Source organism: Phyllobates terribilis, unplaced genomic scaffold, assembly GCF_046119375.1.
Source record: "Phyllobates terribilis strain yellow unplaced genomic scaffold, ASM4611937v1 Scaffold_2__4_contigs__length_985480577, whole genome shotgun sequence".
Taxonomy (NCBI): Eukaryota; Metazoa; Chordata; class Amphibia; order Anura; family Dendrobatidae; genus Phyllobates; species Phyllobates terribilis.
The window spans coordinates 289,271,880-289,290,758 of NW_027362762.1; the positions used below are offsets into that span (position 1 = coordinate 289,271,880).

An 18,879-nucleotide genomic window follows, 5' to 3' on the forward strand; every position below is an offset into this window, starting at 1 on the left:
AGTAAAGTGTTTTCAATCCCAAATTAGGATCTTCATCAGGCCACCACTGCTCCTGATTAGGATCCAAGTTCAAATCAAAAACATGTTTGCTGCTAAACACGTATATTTTATTTTAAATGACTTTTAAAATTATATAAAAAAAATTAAATCATTTAGAATATATAACCTAACGGATAGGAACAATTCATGGTAAGGAAACCCAATCATACCCATTGATGTGGTGAGACCTCAGATCAATGTAGTTCAGAAGACCCCACCCAACGTGCACAGTCTGTCTGTGGGCTTCCTCAGGGGGTGACTCAAGGTGTCGTCTTATTAAAAGTAGAAACCAGATATTTATGTACTCCTTAGCTTTTAAGTGGGGATTTTTTTTGCCGTTTTTTCATTTATAATATTTTTCTAGATTTGTACATATTCATGAAAAGTAAGTGATGTAGGAATGTGACATTTCCAGCATAAAATATGACAAATATAAGAATCCTTGCATCTAAAATAGCAAATGTTCATGCATGAAAGCAGTTATACAAATAGATTCTTGACAGAGGAAGATAAGAGGCTCACAAGTGCACTGATTGGAAGTAGCAATCCTATAAATCAATATCCCCCTAGTGCCTTGCCACATGACCTCGCATATAACACCATACCAGAATCTCCATTTTCCATACACATTTTGGGGTTCTTTACACTCATGGATGTTGTTATTTTGGTATAAAGGTTTGATATATTGTTTGATACTTCGCTCGAGTGCCATCTTCTTTACTGGTGTGCTGGACTTTTGGCCTTCTGATGATTTTTATGGATTATCAAGATGGGTCAGAAGAAACACTACAAATTTTGACCTTGGCTTTGAAACTAAGCAGTCAAAGATATGTGCTCTCAAATAAAAACTGACACAGATATCTTCAGTGCTCTGCCAAGGTTTTGACACTGAGAAAAAAATATGAAGAATGTAGAGAGATATTCTCACAACAAATCTAGAAATATGTAGTGTATTAACAGTGAAACGGAACTGTGGAATAGAAAGAAGCTGCTTTTTGGTCTGGTCTAGTTTACACTTCTAATTGAAATGTGATCCAGATAATCCACTCTGGAATTTAGAAGTAAAGCTGTAATTACTATGAAGGAAAGTAAATGTGTACTTTGGTTTTACAGTTCTTTTACATAATTCCATAGTGAGACTAGGTCTCATGAACGCTTTGTATTTGCATAGACTTAAGATCACGCAAAGGTGAATGTGAAACAGAGGTTTTACCATTTATCACTGAAAGCTCCTTTTCAGAGAGTCAACAACAGAGTTTTCATGAATGGCCATTAATAATATCATTAGGATTAATAATATGCCCTCCATGGAAGGAAGGCATAGGAAATACAGTACAGACCAAAAGTTTGGACACACCTTCTCATTTAAAGATTTTTCTGTATTTTCTTGACTATAAAAATTGTACATTCACACTGAAGGTATCAAAACTATGAATTAACACATGTGGAATTATATACTTAACAAAAAAGTGTGAAACAACTGAAAATATGTCTTATATTCTAGGTTCTTCAAAGTAGCCACCTTTTGCTTTGATGACTGCTTTGCACACTCTTGGCATTCTCTTGATGAGCTTCAAGAGGTAGTCTCCGGAAATGGTCTTCCAACAATCTTGAAGAAGTTCCCAGAGAAAATTAGCACTTGTTGGCCCTTTTGCCTTCACTCTGCGGTCCAGCTCACCCCAAACCATCTCGATTGGGTTCAGGTCTGGTGACTGTGGAGGCCAGGTCATCTGGCGTAGCACCCCATCACTCTCCTTCTTGGTCAAATAGCCCTTACACAGCCTGGAGGTGTGTTTGGGGTCATTGTCCTGTTGAAAAATAAATGATGGGGCGTGGCCTAGCTCTTGATGTGAGAGGTCGGGTGGCAGTGCCTCTCCACCACCATTAGCTTCAATTATCCTGCACAGAGCCCGAACCAGCCAAATCCCTTATCAGGAACTGCTGTCTGAGGGTCCCGGGAGTCAGAAGCGAGCTTCTGCCAGACTCAGAGAGTCCAACATGGGCCGCAAAAGGCAGAAGGATGCCGGGGCCTGCAGCAGTGCCTCAGCCCAAGATGGCACCGAGACAGAGGAAGAGGCGGGAAGGAGGAACACAGCCTATGCACGGAGGCTGGAGGCTTCAGCACGGCTGCACAGGTATGCGAGGGGCATGAAGGCAGATGAAGAAGGAAGTGAAGGCAGTGAGAAGCATGGAGATGAGGAGGAAGATGGTGAGGAGATGCCTGTGCCTGTGCTACATAATGAACAGCAGGAGGAGGGGGATGGTGACACTGTGCTGGCAGCTGAAAGTTCAGATGAGGCAGAGCCGACTCTGCGAGATGTATTCCAGGCTGTCTTATACTGCAAGACTGCTTTAACTGCTCTGACAAAGCAGGTGAATGGTCTGAAAGCCGACATGGGAGGCATTGAGGCTTCTATGCAGAAAGTTACAGCCAGATTGACTGAGGTGGAGGGCAGAGTTGGTTTAACAGAAGATCAATTTACCTCAGTGCAAAAGACGCAGCAACAGCACACTCAGAGGATCACGGTAGTGGCTAACAAAAATGATGACCTGGAAAACCGGTCACGCAGGAACAATTTGCGTATTGTGGGCATCCCTGAAAGAGCTGAGGGTGCTGACCCCACGACCTTTGTTGAAACCTGGCTGCTGGGAAAGTTTGGGTCTAATATCCTGTCGAGGGTGTTTGCTGTGGAGCGTGCCCATCGAGTGCCCATGAGACCCCCAGTGCCTGGAGAGGGCCCTCGTACGATGTTAGCCAGAATCCTGAACTGCAGAGACCGGGACACTATCTTACGTAAGGCCAGAAAATTGACAGATCTTACCCTGGAGGGCAAACGCATTGAAATATACCCGGATTACTCGGCTGAGGTGCAAAAGCTGCGGCTACGGTATGGTGAAGTGAAGAAACAGCTCCGCTCTTTGAATGTGAAATACTCTACAATTTATCCTGTCAAATTAAGAGTGGAAGCCTTTGGAAAGGTCAATTTTTTCCCGTCACCGGTAGAGGCCGCCTCGTGGTTGGAGCGGAACCGGAGCAAATTGAGAGAAGCTGAGGACTCGGCACGGTGAATGCACGACCCTGCTATCCTGACCACTGGACAGGGTTGTGGCTCTGCATTGCTCTGCGAAACCGCAGAGGAGGAGGAGAAACCCCCGCTGGGATCTACGTTTTATAGTTTTATAGTTAATTTGTTTGATTAATGGTTCGGGACTATGCATACTATTGATTATGTGGTGGAGAGACTGCCAATGCTGGAGGAGGACACGGCGCATGTTGATATGCGGTATACTACGATGTTGCTCAGGTTCTTTGAGCTCCCACTCTCACGTTGGGAAGAGAGTGACAAGAGAAGGGTGGGGGGAGGGGGTGGGGGAGGGGGAGGGAGGGGGGGAGTTGGATGGGTTGGATTTGCGGGAAAATGGGGTTGCTTATGCTGTTTGACCTGGTATGCTTGGGAACAAAATGGAAAGATGTTACTTGATGATGGTGGATTGTTTTTTCTAATGCACAATGAGTAACCGTACGGTTCGGATTTTAAGTTGGAATGTACGTGGTATATCTGACAGGATTAAGAGGGCAGCAGTTCTGAATCACATCAGATCTTGTGATCCTATGATTGCGTGCTTACAGGAGACCCATCTCACTAGAGATACTAGGCACTGGCTATCGAGAGGGTGGATGTTAAAGACATATCATTCCACTTATTCCTCGTACTCCAGGGGGCTGTCAGTCCTAATACACAAAAACGCACATTATGAAGAGCTGGCAGTGCAAGTAGACAGTGAAGGGCAGTATGTATGGATTGCGTGCAGATTGTATGGACACAAAATGATTTTAGTGGCTTTATATATCCCTCCACCTTATTCTAAAAAGGAACTTCAAGCAGTAATGGACTTGACGGCCAGATGGGGGGAGGCTCCGATGTTGATTATGGGAGATGTTAACAACACCATGAATGATCACTGGGATAAAGTACGTCCGGCAGGTATGGAAGCTGGACGGGACGGAATGACTGCATTTGGCACCTACGTGGGGGAGCTGGGGCTGGTGGATCTGTGGAGAGTACGAAATGAGGGTAAGAGGACCTTCTCGTGTCATTCGGCTACACACGGAACACTGTCAAGGATAGACCTGGCTTTTGGGGATACTGCTATGGATGGGATGGTTGGGGAGGTGGAATACCTACAGAGGACTCTATCGGATCATAGTCCTATGGTTGTCACGCTTCTAGTGGGATCAGCTCAGGGTCAGAGGGGAGGTTGGCGTCTTCACCCGACGTGGCTTAAAGTGGTGGATATGGGTGGCATAACCAAAGAACTAGAGCACTTCTTCCAAGTGAATGAAGGGAGTGCTGAGGCCACAGTGGTGTGGGAGGCTATGAAGGCATTTACGAGGGGACTCTTTATAAGTGAGATCTCACGGTGTAAGACCAAAACTAAATTGGCAGATCAACAAATAAAGGATGACTTGACAAGGGCAGAGGCAGACATGATTTTGGCGCCAACGAGTGTAGCTCACAATAGACTAAAATTGGCACAGGAGGCAGTTAATAAACTGCACATGATGCAAGCTGAGAGGAAAAGGGCATTTCAGCAAGCCCAATTCTTTGAGGAAGGAGAGAGAGTGGGTCACTTGTTGGTGGTGATATCTGCGGCACAGAGGGAGTCTTCCAGGGTGTACAGGTTGAGAGACCAAACGGGGACGACTCTGACAGACACAAAGGACATATTGGAGGTCTTCAAGGAATATTACATGGCACTGTACAATTCAAGAGTACGGGACACGGAGGGGGCCGTAGAGGAATTTTTGGAAGGCATCTCATTGTCTAAATTGTCTGAGGAAGATAGGATGAGGTTGGATGAACATGTGAGTGTGGAGGAGGTGGAATGTGCAATTCTGTCTATGCCCAATAACAAATCACCGGGTGCTGATGGTCTACCTGGGGAGGTGTACAGGGAGCTGGTGGAACTGCTAGCTCCAAAATTGAAATCTGTGTTTGATGAGGCTTTGGTGAAGGGGGCGTTACCGAGATCAATGGAGGAAGCGGTGATAGTGGTTCTGCCAAAGGAGGGGAAAGACCCCATGGATGCGGAGTCGTATAGGCCCATATCGTTGTTGACAACGGATGTCAAAATACTCGCTAAGATCCTGGCCACCCGGCTCACCGGGGTTGCGCATACTGTTATTCACGAGGACCAGTCGGGCTTTATGCCCAACCGCTCCACGGCTGTTAACTTGAGAAGATTATTTCTTAATATGCAGCTGCCTGCTGATAATGGTGGCGGGAGAATAGTGATGTCATTGGACGCTAGAAAAGCATTTGATAGCGTGGAATGGAAATATTTATGGAAAATCATGGAAATAATGGGATTTGGCCCCGCATTCATGGCCTGGGTGAAGTTATTGTACTCATCCCCAAGGGCGGTAGTTAAGGTGAATGGTGAACGGTCCGGGATGTTTGACTTACATAGGGGCACAAGGCAGGGGTGCCCGCTGTCCCCACTATTGTTTGCGGTGGCAGTGGAGCCCCTGGCGGCCAAAATAAGAGCTGAGAGAGGAGTGGTCGGATTTAAATTTGGGAGGCTGGAAGAAAAAATATCACTGTATGCCGATGACATCCTGTTACTTCTGGAAAATGCAGGAGAGGCATTGGGGTGCACGATGGATGTAATTAAACACTTTGGGAGCATTTCGGGACTGGAGATAAACTGGCACAAGTCTTATGTCATGGCTGTAGATAGACCAATAAAAGCGGAGGAGATAGATGAGAGGGGGAAGCAGCTCCAGCTGGTTTCACAATTTAAATACCTTGGGATATGGGTGGCGCTTCCATTGACACGATTCACGGATCTGAATTTAGTTCCTCTGCTAGAGAAATTTAAAAAGAAAATAGGCGCATGGTGCCAATTGGCTTTGACGGTGACGGGTAGAACTAACCTGATTAAGATGGTCCTTATGCCACAACTAATGTACGTTTTGCACAACTCACCGATATGGCTACCAAAAAAACGGTTTCAGGGTATTGATTCTATCTTCAGATCCTTGATATGGGGCAAGAGGCAGGCAAGGATTAAATTGGGAACGCTGCAAAATGGGAAGGAGGAGGGAGGATTGGCCGCACCTAATCCCTGGGTCTATTTCTTGGCAGTACAGGGCCAGCATGTCAGGGGATGGAGAGAACCCGATTGTGGAGGGGCAGCTTGCCGGGTGCTGGTACATGTGTCGGGGAGACGCCCACTGGTCCAGGCGTTAGAGGATGGTACCTTTAAGAAATTGGGAGCAATATATCCTACCTTAGGCTTGACTCAGAAGGTATGGGACACTATTAAAAAGATCAGGGGGGTGGACGGGCTGACTAAGTACTCACCGGTGTTGGGCAATGAACATCTGCCGGAACTTAATAAGCTGTGTCAAATGGGCAATTGGAAGGCGCAAGGAGTGAGATATGTGTGCCAGCTGCAGAGTGGAACGGACCTGAAGACCTTTGAGAAATTGAGAGAAGAATTTGATTTGCCTTTGGTATGGGGATTTCAATACTATAGGCTTCGACATGCTTGGAGGGCACAGTGTGGATTGGGAGCCATGACGGTTCAGGGTGACATTGTACTAGACTCTGTATGTATGAAGGGAGGGACGAGGGGAGTCATATCGAGCTTATATCATGACCTACTGCACTCCTATCTGGGGGGAAATCACTTCATTGCAAAGAGTAAATGGGAAAGGGAGGTGGGTACCCTCACAACAGAACAATGGGAGGCAATTCTAGAATATGTCCCGAAGATCTCTCTAAGCGAGCAGGCACGGATCTCCCAATTATACATAATACATAGGACATACAAAACACCGCTGCGCCTGTACAAGGCGGGCTTGAGGGGAGATTCCAGTTGCCCTAGATGTGGCACGGACCAGGCCGGACTGCTACACATGCTATGGTCATGCCCACGGCTAGTGGCTTATTGGTTGGTCGTTGTTAACAAAATTGAGAGGGCTTATACATGTACAATTGACAGAAACCCGGTGCTGTGTGTTTTGGGGGAGGTGGATGGAATACCTGTCTCAGAACATTACAAAGTGGCGATAGCGCGATTGCTATATGTGGCACGCAAACTAATAGCACGAAAATGGACAGATTCGGAACCCCCCACTAGGAGGGAATTTATTGCTCAGACACGTACGGTGATGCATTTAGAGGAAAGCATTTACAGGCGGAGGCATGGAGAGAGAACTTTTGGGAAAATATGGTCCGCATGGATGGCGGTAATATGATTGTCAATGTTCCCAGGTATGCCCGGCATAAGGAGTATTGGCGGGAGGGGGGAGGGGGGAGAGGGTTTTGACTGTATTACTACACGTTATGTGAATTGTTATATGTATATTGATAACTGTTTGCTGTAAATTTTTGAAACCTAAATAAAAATAATTGGTTTAAAAAAAGAAAAATAAATGATGGTCCAACTAAAAGCAAACTGGATGCTGTGGTAGCCATGCTGGTTCAGTATGCCTTCAATTTTGAATAAATCCCCAACAGTGTCACTAGCAAAGCACCCCCACACCATCACACCTCCTCCTCCATGCTTCACGGTGGGAACCAGGCATGTAGAGTCCATCCGTTCACCTTTTCTGCGTCGCAAAAGACACGGTGGTTGGAACCAAAGATCTCAAATTTGGGCTCATCAGACCAAAGCACAGATTTCCACTGGTCTAATGTCCATTCCTTGTGTTCTTTAGCCCAAACAAGTCTCTTCTGCTTGTTGCCTGTCCTTAGCAGTGGTTTCCTAGCATCTATTTTACCATGAAGGCCTACTGCACAAAGTCTCCTCTTAACAGTTGTTGTAGAGATGTGTCTGCTGCTAGAACTCTGTGTGGCATTGACCTGGTCTCTAATCTGAGCTGCTGTTAACCTGCGATTTCTGAGGCTGGTGACTCGGATAAACTTATCCTCAGAAGCAGAGGTGACTCTTGGTCTTCCTTTCCTGGGGCGGTCCTCATGTGAGCCAGTTTCTTTGTAGCGCTTGATGGTTTTTGCAACTGCACTTGGGGACACATTCAAAGTTTGCCCAATTATTCGGACTGACTGACCTTCATTTCTTAAAGTAATGATGGCAACTCGTTTTTCTTTACTTAGCTGCTTTTTTCTTGTCATAATACAAATTCTAACAGTCTATTCAGTAGGACTATCAGCTGTGTATCCACCAGACTTCTGCACAACACAACTGATGGTCCCAAACCCATTTATAATGCAAGAAATCTCACTTATTAAATCTGACAGGACACACCTGTGAAGTGAAAACCATTTCCGGTGACTACCTCTTGAAGCTCATCAAGAGAATGCCAAGAGTGTGCAAAGCAGTCATCAAAGCAAAAGGTGGCTACTTTGAAGAACCTAGAATATAAGACATATTTTCAGTTGTTTCACACTTTTTTGTTAAGTATATAATTCCACATCTGTTAATTCACAGTTTTGATGCCTTCAGTGTGAATGTACAATTTTCATAGTCTTGAAAACACAGAAAAATCTTTAAATGAGGTGTGTCCAAACTTTTGGTCTGTACTGTATATTGCTGAAATTCAACATATGCGATATTTGTTTTCAAACTGTAGATGTTAGGGACAGTTGGTCAGTTCCATATTAGAAAAGAGGATATACTACAGGATGGTGTTCTGTGGATAGTGGAAGAGATTAGTTGAGCTGTGTTTGGTGCCTGCTGAGAAATCAATGATGTGAAGTTGCAAATGCAGCTCTACTAATGCATATGCCAGAAGATAATCCTTTGCCATATGTATTAATATAGCAGCATTTTCAGTTTCACAAAACTGATCTGTCAGCAGCAGGCAACAAACAATTCAACACTGCTGTTGTGCAGGAGTGCAGGAAGTTTAAGCTCTGCTATAACCAGCTCAGAATGCTAAAAAAAAAGTTTGTCAGGCAGAGAACTGTACAGGAGCAAGTAGTGCACAGGTGAATTCTACACTTAGATTAGCTTGATGGTAGCTCAAAGATGTGGGAGTAGTCAGGAGCACACAGGATGGGACTGCAGAACTGTGGAGAAACAAGTGCTTCTGGGAAATGTAGGTTTAGTAGATAAGAATAGGGGTGCCCATTCATCTAAGTGAAGCTAGATGCATCGAGGGGCAGACAGAGAACACAAATGTTCAAGAAACCTTATGTTGGGCTTAGACTATATATTAACAATAAGTATGCATATACATTGTGCTTTGTGAAAAATAATGCATTTGTGGCAATAACCCTTTATCATGCCCTAACAAATATATAGATGTTAATTTTTTGAGCACTGTTTGAATTTCAGTCCGTTGGAGCTGCACTTGTCCTATCCAGCTTCTTCTCCAATGTTCTGCTAGTCGCATTAGACTGATAAATGTTGCAACATAGCTGAAATCTCATTGTAAACTGTGACACAATGTTAAAGGACAGTGAAGGGTCCAGATGTAATTTACTAGCGCCATTGTACAAATACCTATTTTAGAAAAGGAAAGCTTTCGAGATTGTGCACAATAAAGTATGGAGTATGTTAAAAATAAAAGGCATACCTTTATCCTCCTTATGCTGACCTTGGCCTCAGAAACCCTCTCAATAGCTGAGGGGAAGAAGAGAGTGACAGTGAGTCTCACTGCACTATAAAGGGACACTGCAACAAACACTCGACTGGCAGAGATAACATTGCCAAGCAGAACATACGTGGTGAAAGTCACAAACACGATGACTTTGCTTGCAACAAAGAATGATGCCAGGTTGATTCCACGCAGATAAGAACTTAGAAGGACCTTGGATATTTCTTTTCTACAATGACGAAAGCAGAAAAGAAAATGACATGCATTGTTTGACTCAATGCAAAGAAAACTGCGTACGAGGCGCCATGACCAGTCATAAATACAACTCTAGATTTTAATTTGATTATTTCTTAATATTGCCCGTCAACCCAAACCCTTAATGTCATGAACCTCATAAGAACTGACAGATCAGATGTCTACTTTTCCCTGAGGTTGAGGACTAATTCACATATCCTGGCCCAGCTGTGGGACTTATGAGCCAAACTAACATCTCATAATCATATGACTGGGTCAGGACTTACAGCAATAATACATGTAAGAAATGAAGCCTCGGTGCGGTCGTGTGAATAAGACCTTAAACTGAGTGGTAGCCCTGAATCATTGTACAAACTAGTTAGAGGGCTAGTATTGTGTGACCAATACAGAGTACACATAAATGAATGAATATAAGACAAGAAAGATGTGGTTTTTCTAAGAATGCTTACTGCAAAGATGACTATGTATCACAAATACTACTTTCTGGAGTAGAGCACCACCTACTTCCTTATGTCATTGACCAGCTCTGTAAATGACTGTTCCCATGCATACATCTTAATAATTCTCATCCCCGATATTACTTCATTCATGGTTCGAATCCTGGTGTCAGTAAAGGCTGCAGTCTTTCCCCTAAAAGAGAATTGCACACAAGAAAACTTAAAAATAGCATATAAATTCAAATGAACACTTCATGATCCCTCTACCCAATAAGGACAATTTTGATGCAACCATTTGGGGTATCTACAGGGTTGCAAACTTGACTTTTTTTCTGGATGGCTTATCAATAAATCTTGGACAGACAATATATTTCTTACGGACACATTGGAAAGACGTAATAAATCATTATGATCATCAGTGAACCATGTCTACAGCCCATAATTCTGATATGAAGGCATTACCTGCATTCACTGTAAAATTATGATAAGTACAGTCAAAATAATCTGTATAAGTTTCTTTAGTTTCACAAAAATCATGGACGTCTTAATTTTTTTTCCGTGCAGGGCAAAGAAGTGTCCTATCTTTACAGATGTCATGGAATTTATGGATGGTTGGCAACCCTGGGTATCTATAACCCAATCATCAACTTTCATATATATTTTTTTTCTTTGTAATCATACGATATTTATAACATTTTAACTTATCCTATTGGTTGTTACATTTACTCTTATATCTAATGTTTTTCTTCTTATTTTACATTCTTATTATAAAATATGAGTTTATTGTTTGTCTATTAACTTTTTTCAATCCTTTGTTTATGTATTTGTACTTAATTCCCATTAATTAACTTGATTTAGCGATTCTATAATTATTTCAATAATACTCTCCCATAATTATGTATTCCAGTGTATCATTGCCGCACCTTTTTAGGGCAGGTGCAGACGAACATATTTTTGGTCTGAGTGCGATCCGACAAACCACTGGATTGCACCCGAATCAATGTTATGTTATGAGGCCATGCACATGTTAAAAAAAAAAGTCAATGAGTCAGTGGAAACCATTGGACTGCACTCGGATGACATCTGAGTGCAGTCCGATTTTCACGAATTGACAGAATAGAGAAGATGGAGACATTTTTTTCCATCTTTTCCTCATCTCATCCGTGAAAATCGGATCAGAGGGTGATTAGAGTAATTGGCCTGATTCTCTTGGATGAGAGAAAATACGCTCCTGTGCACCTGCCCTTGCAGTGGGGAAAAAAGTATTTAGTCAGCCACCAATTGTGCAAGTTCTCCCACCTAAAAAGATGAGAGAGGCCTGTAATTAACATCATAGGTAGACCTCAGCTATGAGACACAAAATGAGAAAACAAATCCTGAAAATCACATTGTCTGATTTGCAAAGAAATTTTTTTCAAATTTTGGTGGAAAATAAGTATTTGGTCAATTACAAACAAGCAATATTTCTGGCTCTCACAGACCTGTAACTTCTTCTTTAAGAGGCTCCTCTGTCCTCCACTCATTACCTGTAGTACTGGCACCTGTTTGAACTTGTTATCAGTATAAAAGACACCTGTGCCCAACCTCAAACAGTCACACTCCAAACTCCACTATGGTGAAGACCAAAGAGCTGTCGAAGGACACCAGAAACAAATTTGTAGCCCTGCACCAGGATGGGAAGACTGAATCTGCAATAGGCAAGCAGCTTGGTGTGAAGAAAGTGGGAGCACATACAAGACCACTGATAATCTCCCTCGATCTGGGGCTCCACACAAGATCTCACCCTGTGGGGTCAAAATGATTTCAAGAACGGTGAGCAAAAATCCCAGAACCACACGGGGGGACCTAGTGAATGATGTGAAGAGAGCTGGGGCCAATGTTACACAGGCTACAATCAGTAACACACTACGCCGCCAGGGACTCAGATCCTGCAGTGCCAGACGTGTCCCCCTGCTTAAGCCATTAGATGTCCGGGCCCGTCTGAAGTTTGCTAGAGAGCATTTGGATGATCCAGAAGAGTATTAGGAGAATGTCATATAGTCAGATGAAACCAAAGTAGAACTGTTTGGTAGAAACACAACTCGTCGTGTTTGGAGGAGAAAGAATGGTGACTTGCATCCAAAGAACACAATACCTACTGTGAAGCATGAGGGTGGCAACATCATGCTTTGGGGCTGTTTCTCTGCCAAGGGACCAGGACGACTGATCCGTGTACATGAAAGAATGAATGGGGCCATGTATCGTGAGATTTTGAGTGCAAACTTCCTTCCATCAGCAAGGTCATTGAAGATGAAACGTGGCTGGGTCTTTCAGCATGATCATGATTCCAAGCAAACTGCCGGGGCAAAGAAGTAGTGGCTTCGTAAGAAGCATTTCAAGGTCCTGGAGTGGCCTAGCCAGTCCCAGATCTAAACCCTATAGAAAACCTTTGGAGGGAGTTGAAAGTCCGTGTTGCCCAGTGACAGCCCCAAAACATCACTGCTCTAGAGGAGATCTGCATGGAGGAATGGGCCAACATACCAGCAACGGTGTGTGCCAACCTTGTGAAGACTTACAGAAAGCGTTTAACCTCTGTCATTGAAAACAAAGGATATATAACAAAGTATTGAGATGAACTTTTGTAATTGATCAAATACTTATTTTCCACGAAAATTTGAAAAAAAAATCTTTCCAAATCAGACAATGTGATTTTAATGATTTGTTTTCTCATTTTGTCTCTCATAGTTGAGGTCTACCTATGATGTCAATTACAGGCCTCTCTCATCTTTTTAAGTGGGACAACTTGCACAATTGGTGGCTGACTAAATACTTACTTTCCCCACTGTATATTCACAAATTTTCTCAAAGGCAAAGCCTATCAAGCTCATTCATATGGTAACATGGGGGCTGTTGTTTTCAGGACAAGCCATGGGCGCCCTAGAAATGCACTGGTGAAAGATGTAGTCTCTTTAGTTATCTCTGAATCCAGCTGTAATAGTGGGATGCCAGATATTAGTTCCCGCCAACACCCACTAGTAATAGTGCAGAAACGTCCCAAATCCCACAACGTACTATTACGTCATGGGCTGGAAAAGTGATAAAGACAACTGGAGTAACGGAAAGTATGGTTTCCTGTTGGGTAGTGCTTCAGATCCCTACATAATGTACTTTCATTGAAAGCTTAGAATTCAACATAGAAAACATTAAAGTGTATTCTAGTGAAACTGAACTTCTGATTGATTTACAAAACTTCATAGAAAGCATGAAAGGAAAGTGTCCTTATTGTTTACATTAAGTTTGTATGTTACATTTTATTTTTAGTATTATTGTGGATTTTTTTGTTATTTTCCATGCCATTATCTACATTTAAAAAAATCTGACGTCCTGCACATAGCCTTAATACAAGCTGACTATTCCTGTAGAGATCACTCCTCAGCAGTCACCTCAATATCACCACAGGCAGAATGACAACTTTTATCTATACACAGATAACAACCAGTGACAATAGTGTAAGGACACAACTTCTTCACACCTTCTCACCTCTCTGCACAATGACCTCTGCAAAGATCAGAGTATGCCTAGAAAACTATCTCATAGAAGTCAGTGAGGCATCTCCAATCTGTTGTATTCTATGTTACATGTGGCTGCTGTATAGAACATCTCTAAATTCTGCTAATAGCAGCTCAGGCAAGATGGCTGTACCGATCGAGTACAGAAAAGAATAGCTAGCTTTAAAACTCTCAGACACTTCTTTTGCAGAGAAATTGAGACATAATTCTATCCCTTAACAATTGCTGTATAGTATTCTTACATCGGCAGAAGTAATACATGGTGACACTTTAGAAGAAGATTGCAGCTTTATGTGCTGTAACAGCCATGGACAGCAGACACTGACCTTAAGGCCATGGCCCCACTATCAGTATTCGGTCAGTATTTTTTCTCAGGAGTGGGAACCAAAATTAGGTGAGGAACAATCAGAGAAAAGGTATAATAGAAACAGGTCACCAATTCTGCATTTATCACCTGGTTTTGGCTCACACTCCTGAGAAAAAATACTGACCGAACACTGATCAAATACGGATAGGCCGTGGCCTAAAAAAGTTAGTCTCAGATTGTCTACTCCTGCAGATACTGCAGTCAATAATAACAGTCGCATCTAAGGTGTTTGAGAGAAGGAGGGGGCTTACCGTAGCTCTAACAAACTCTACCCTCTACCCACAATGTCTGTCAAAAGTATCTGCATATTAGCCCAATTGACTGGACAAAAACAGTGGGAAAAACATAAAAAAAAATGATTCAATTTTTCTCCTTATCCCCCCCCCAAACATATTCTAAAAAGTAGTCAATAATTTACATGTACCCCAAAAACATACCAATAAAATCATCAACCAATCCCCCAAAAGATAAGTCCTCATACTGCAAAGTTGGTGGAAAATAATGTTATAAGTTATGACTTGCAATATCAAAAAGGTTACAGAATTCTGTAAAGACCATTTTTTTTGGAAATCAGTTGTATTTCAGGATCACAGACTTCACATGTGTGTCGATCAAATGTATATTTTGATTGGATTTCCTCTTTTTTAATACAGAACATTCTGTTCTACAGAAAAGTGATCTCCCAATATAAAGGTATATTGTCAAGCCATCCTGAATGTGACAGCCAGTGTCGTATTTCTGTCCAGCTGCTTCACCAACGCCTCCACCTTGTGCCAGTCATTACACTGGTTGCCCAACTGATACAGAATACAATATAAACTCATCTCTCTCACCCACAAAGCTCTCCACAGCTTTGAACCACCCTACATCTCCTCCCTCATCTCGGTCTATCACCCTACCCATACTCTCTTTTCTGCAACTGATGTAAGACTAACATGCCCCAAAATCCGAACCTCCCACTTCAGTCTTCGAGACTTCTTTCATGCTGCAACCCTTTTTTAGAATGCACTACCCCAAACAATTTGATTAATACCTAGCCCCCACATTTTTAAGTGTGCTTTAAATACACATATCTTTAGACAGGCTTATCACCTCACTTCAATAATCTAACTCTTCCCTGGTCCGTCTTTCGAAATTTTCCGGAGAATCTGGTCCCTCCTACTCATCTGCCTCCACATCCCCCATGCACCCATTAGCACATGGTAACTGTACTTAGATAATGGCTGATGACTGGATCAAGCAGCTTTATATCATAACCCCTATTTATTATAATGATGGTTGGACCATACATGACAAGCACGTTATACCTATTGTGACCCCCATCTCCTTATAGATTGTAAGCTTGCGAGCAAAGTCCTCACTCCTCCTGTAACTGCTGAACTATGTGTTACTTTGTGATGACTTTATTGTCTGTATGTGCCTCCGCTTATTGTAAAGTGCTGCGGAATATATTGCCACTTTATAAATACAATTATTATTATTATATAATGCAAGAAGCATTCCTATGGCTTTCCTCAGGCACAAACTGAAACTGAAACAAAAGTAATTCTTTTTTGTATAGTTCATGGAGAATAAATGTTCACCTCAATGATGTGAAGAATTTTCCAAGAACGGTTTGCAAAGGCATAAGAATAATGAGCACGGCCATTCCTGCCAGACACGATGGACCGATCTCAATCCAAAGAAGCACCGTTACTGCAATAGCCTGCAGTGGTCCAGCCCATAAAAAGTGCAAAAAAATAGTTACCTGTTGAGATAAAATATGCACACAATAACTTCTCCACAGGATACCCCTAGAAGGATAGGATCACACATAGGGTCAATGTGGCAGTTTTTTGAGCCAAAGCCATCAGTGGATCCAGAACTAAGGAGATGGATAAAGGAAAGACTGATATTTCTCCTCTCTTTTGTATCCAAGTCTTAAAACACTGCATCAAAACATTCCTCAAAACACTGCATGTTATTTCTTTACAGATATAACAGTAAATATATATGTATTGCCCATTGTTCTAAAAAGAAAAAAAAAACAACTGAGAAAGCATGGTCTGAATAGAGAATTACCGGAGAAGGTAGTCTGAAGAAACTGTAGAGATACAGTATTTAGGCAAAGTAATAAAAGTTCTGTTTGACTAAAATAAATCAGTAGGTGACATCTACTGACAGGAAGACTTGTCTGAATGTTTTTCCTCTTGCTTATTGGCCCCTTCAGGTATATTTCACCACTTGCCTTTTGTTTAAGCATTTTTATACTATTTAACTATTCGTGAGTCCTCTTTGTAATAGGATACTCTCATCACTGATCCTCTCCATAACTCTATACCATATTATTATCTATGCTAGCATTGTATATTCCTCTAGGGCTATGTTCACATGTCCAGTTTGCTACTTGCGTTTTTGGATCCGTTTTGGGATGGAAAAAAAACGGAAATAAGATATAAAAATGGATCCAGTTGCTATTTCTTTTTCAACAGCGAAGTTTATGGGAAAAGGATCATAATGAATGGTCATGGTCATGTGTTATGTTAAGAGATGCGTTTTTGAGCACTGTGCATGCCCAGAACACTAGAACTCTTCAGCGACACCTGTAGAAAAACGGGTCTGTTCAAACGGAACAAACAACTGCAAAAGGGAAGCTAAAAGTGTCGGTTTCTAAACTGATCCGCTTTTTTTGTTGCTGTTTTTAATAAACAAATCCATTCAAAAAGGGAAACTTTGGTTTTAATCTTCCTGCTTTTACTCCATTTGTAATGGATCCAGTTCTTTTCAACACAAGATCCGTTACAAATAGATGACAAATAGACATGCGAGTAGAGCCTAATAGTTATGGTGCCTTGTCTTGTCCCTTCTTCTACACTTAAAGGGAATCAGTCACCAGGTGTTTTTTGCTATGTAATCTGAGAGCAGCATGATGTCTGGACAGAGACCCTGATTCATGGGCTTTGTCAGTTACTGGACTGCAGGACTTACAGGGCTGCTTATTGTACTTTTGATAAAACCGCTGTTTTCCCTGCTGCAGATCTACCAGTTCTCTGAATGCTGAGCCCTGTATAACTTCGCCCACACCACTGATTGGCAGCTTTCCATTGTACACTGTTGATAGGAAGGTGATAATCAGAGGGGGGAGGGGCATGGGTTACACAGAGCAAGAAGACTACATGGCATGATAGTACTAGTCCTGTAATGATAATACACTACTAATAAAATACTGATTTTACTGAAACTACAACAAGCAGCCTAGTAAGTGACACATAGCTGGAATCAGGGTCTCTGCCCCTACATCATGCTGCTCTGAGATTACATAGAAAAAACCTGCTTTAAGGGGCCCATACACAGCATATGACAGAACCAACTAATTTTGTCAAAAGCAAACAGTCATCTAAAGTGTACAGTGGCATGTAAAAGGTTGGGAACACCTGGTCAAAATTACTGTTATTGTGAACAGTGAAGCAAGTTGAAGATGATACGCCAAATTTTTAGGCCCATAAGACGCTCTGGACCATAAGACGCACCCCAAATTTTCAGGAGGAAAATAGGAAAAAAAAATTTAATGCGTCAAACGAGGGTTCCGTCTTACAGTCCGAATTCAGCTTATCGGTGGGGGGAAGGCAGCTGCGGTGGTGGAGCAGGGTTACAGGAGGTGCGACGCTGCGGGGTGATACTTCGAGCCCAGGTTGGTAGAAGGGTGTGTTCGGCGATGTGGGGGCTCTGCCGACATTTTGTGAAAGCCGAAGCCTCCGCACTTACATGGTTTCAATGCGGTGGTCTCTGGGAAAATGGCTGCTGGAAGTGGCGCTTGTGCACACTGAGATATCGGGAGTCGAGATCTCGGTGCCGAGATCTCAATCTGCGCATGCGCTTCCTCCAGCGGTCATTTTCCCGGAGACCACTGCATTGAAACTATGTAAGTGCGTGGACTCCAGGCTTTCACAAATTGTCAGCGGAGCCACCGCACCGCCGAACACCCTGTTCTACCCTCCTACCAGCCTGGGATAGGACTCACAGCATCGAGCACCACCGAGAAACAGCCTGAACTCGCAGCGCCGCACCTCCGAACGCGCCCTCCTCCCAACCCAGGGCCCGCAGTGTCGCCCGACTCCTGCCACCGCGGCCTCTTCACCCTTGGTAAGCTAAATTCGGTCTATAAGACGCACCCCCATATTCCCCCAAAATTTGGGGGAGGGGTGGAAGTGTGTCTTATAGTCCGAAAAATATGGTAATCTCTAAAAGGCCTAAAGTTAAAGATGACACATTCCCTTCGTATTTTAGGCAAAAAATATATTGTCATTTTTTACATTTTAAAAATTACAAAAAGTTTGAGCACCCTTGGATATTTGTGTGCTCAGATCACTTTGACCAAGGTTAGAGACCTTAATTAGCCTGTTGGGGTTATCACTTGTACTAGCATCATTAGGAAAGCCCAGGTGATGCAAATTTCCCAGCTTTATAAAAATTCAGCCTCCTCTAACCTTGTGCCAAAACAGCAGTCATGGGTTCTTCTTAGCACCTGCCTAGCACTCTGAAAATAAAAATGGTGGAGGCCCACAACGCAGGAGAAGGCTACAAGAAGATAGCAAAGCGTTTTCAAGATGCCCTTTCCTCAGTTTGAAATGTAATTAAGAAACATTAAGGAACATTCCAGAGAACTCTAGGCAAACGAGTAAG

The 18,879-nt window shown here is 42.8% G+C and overlaps 1 protein-coding gene across 1 annotated transcript in view; it reads right to left on the reverse strand.

Moving 5' to 3' along the window:
• ABCC4 (ATP binding cassette subfamily C member 4 (PEL blood group)) overlaps positions 1–18,879 on the reverse strand; it is a 311,731-nt gene that overhangs the window by 234,582 nt on the left and 58,270 nt on the right. The window contains exons 6-8 of the mRNA XM_073664144.1: positions 15,801–15,964; positions 10,370–10,495; positions 9,590–9,839 (exon numbers count right to left, since the gene is read on the reverse strand). Coding sequence (XP_073520245.1) covers positions 9,590–9,839; positions 10,370–10,495; positions 15,801–15,964 — 540 coding nt within the window. The remainder of the gene's footprint in view (positions 1–9,589; positions 9,840–10,369; positions 10,496–15,800; positions 15,965–18,879) is intronic.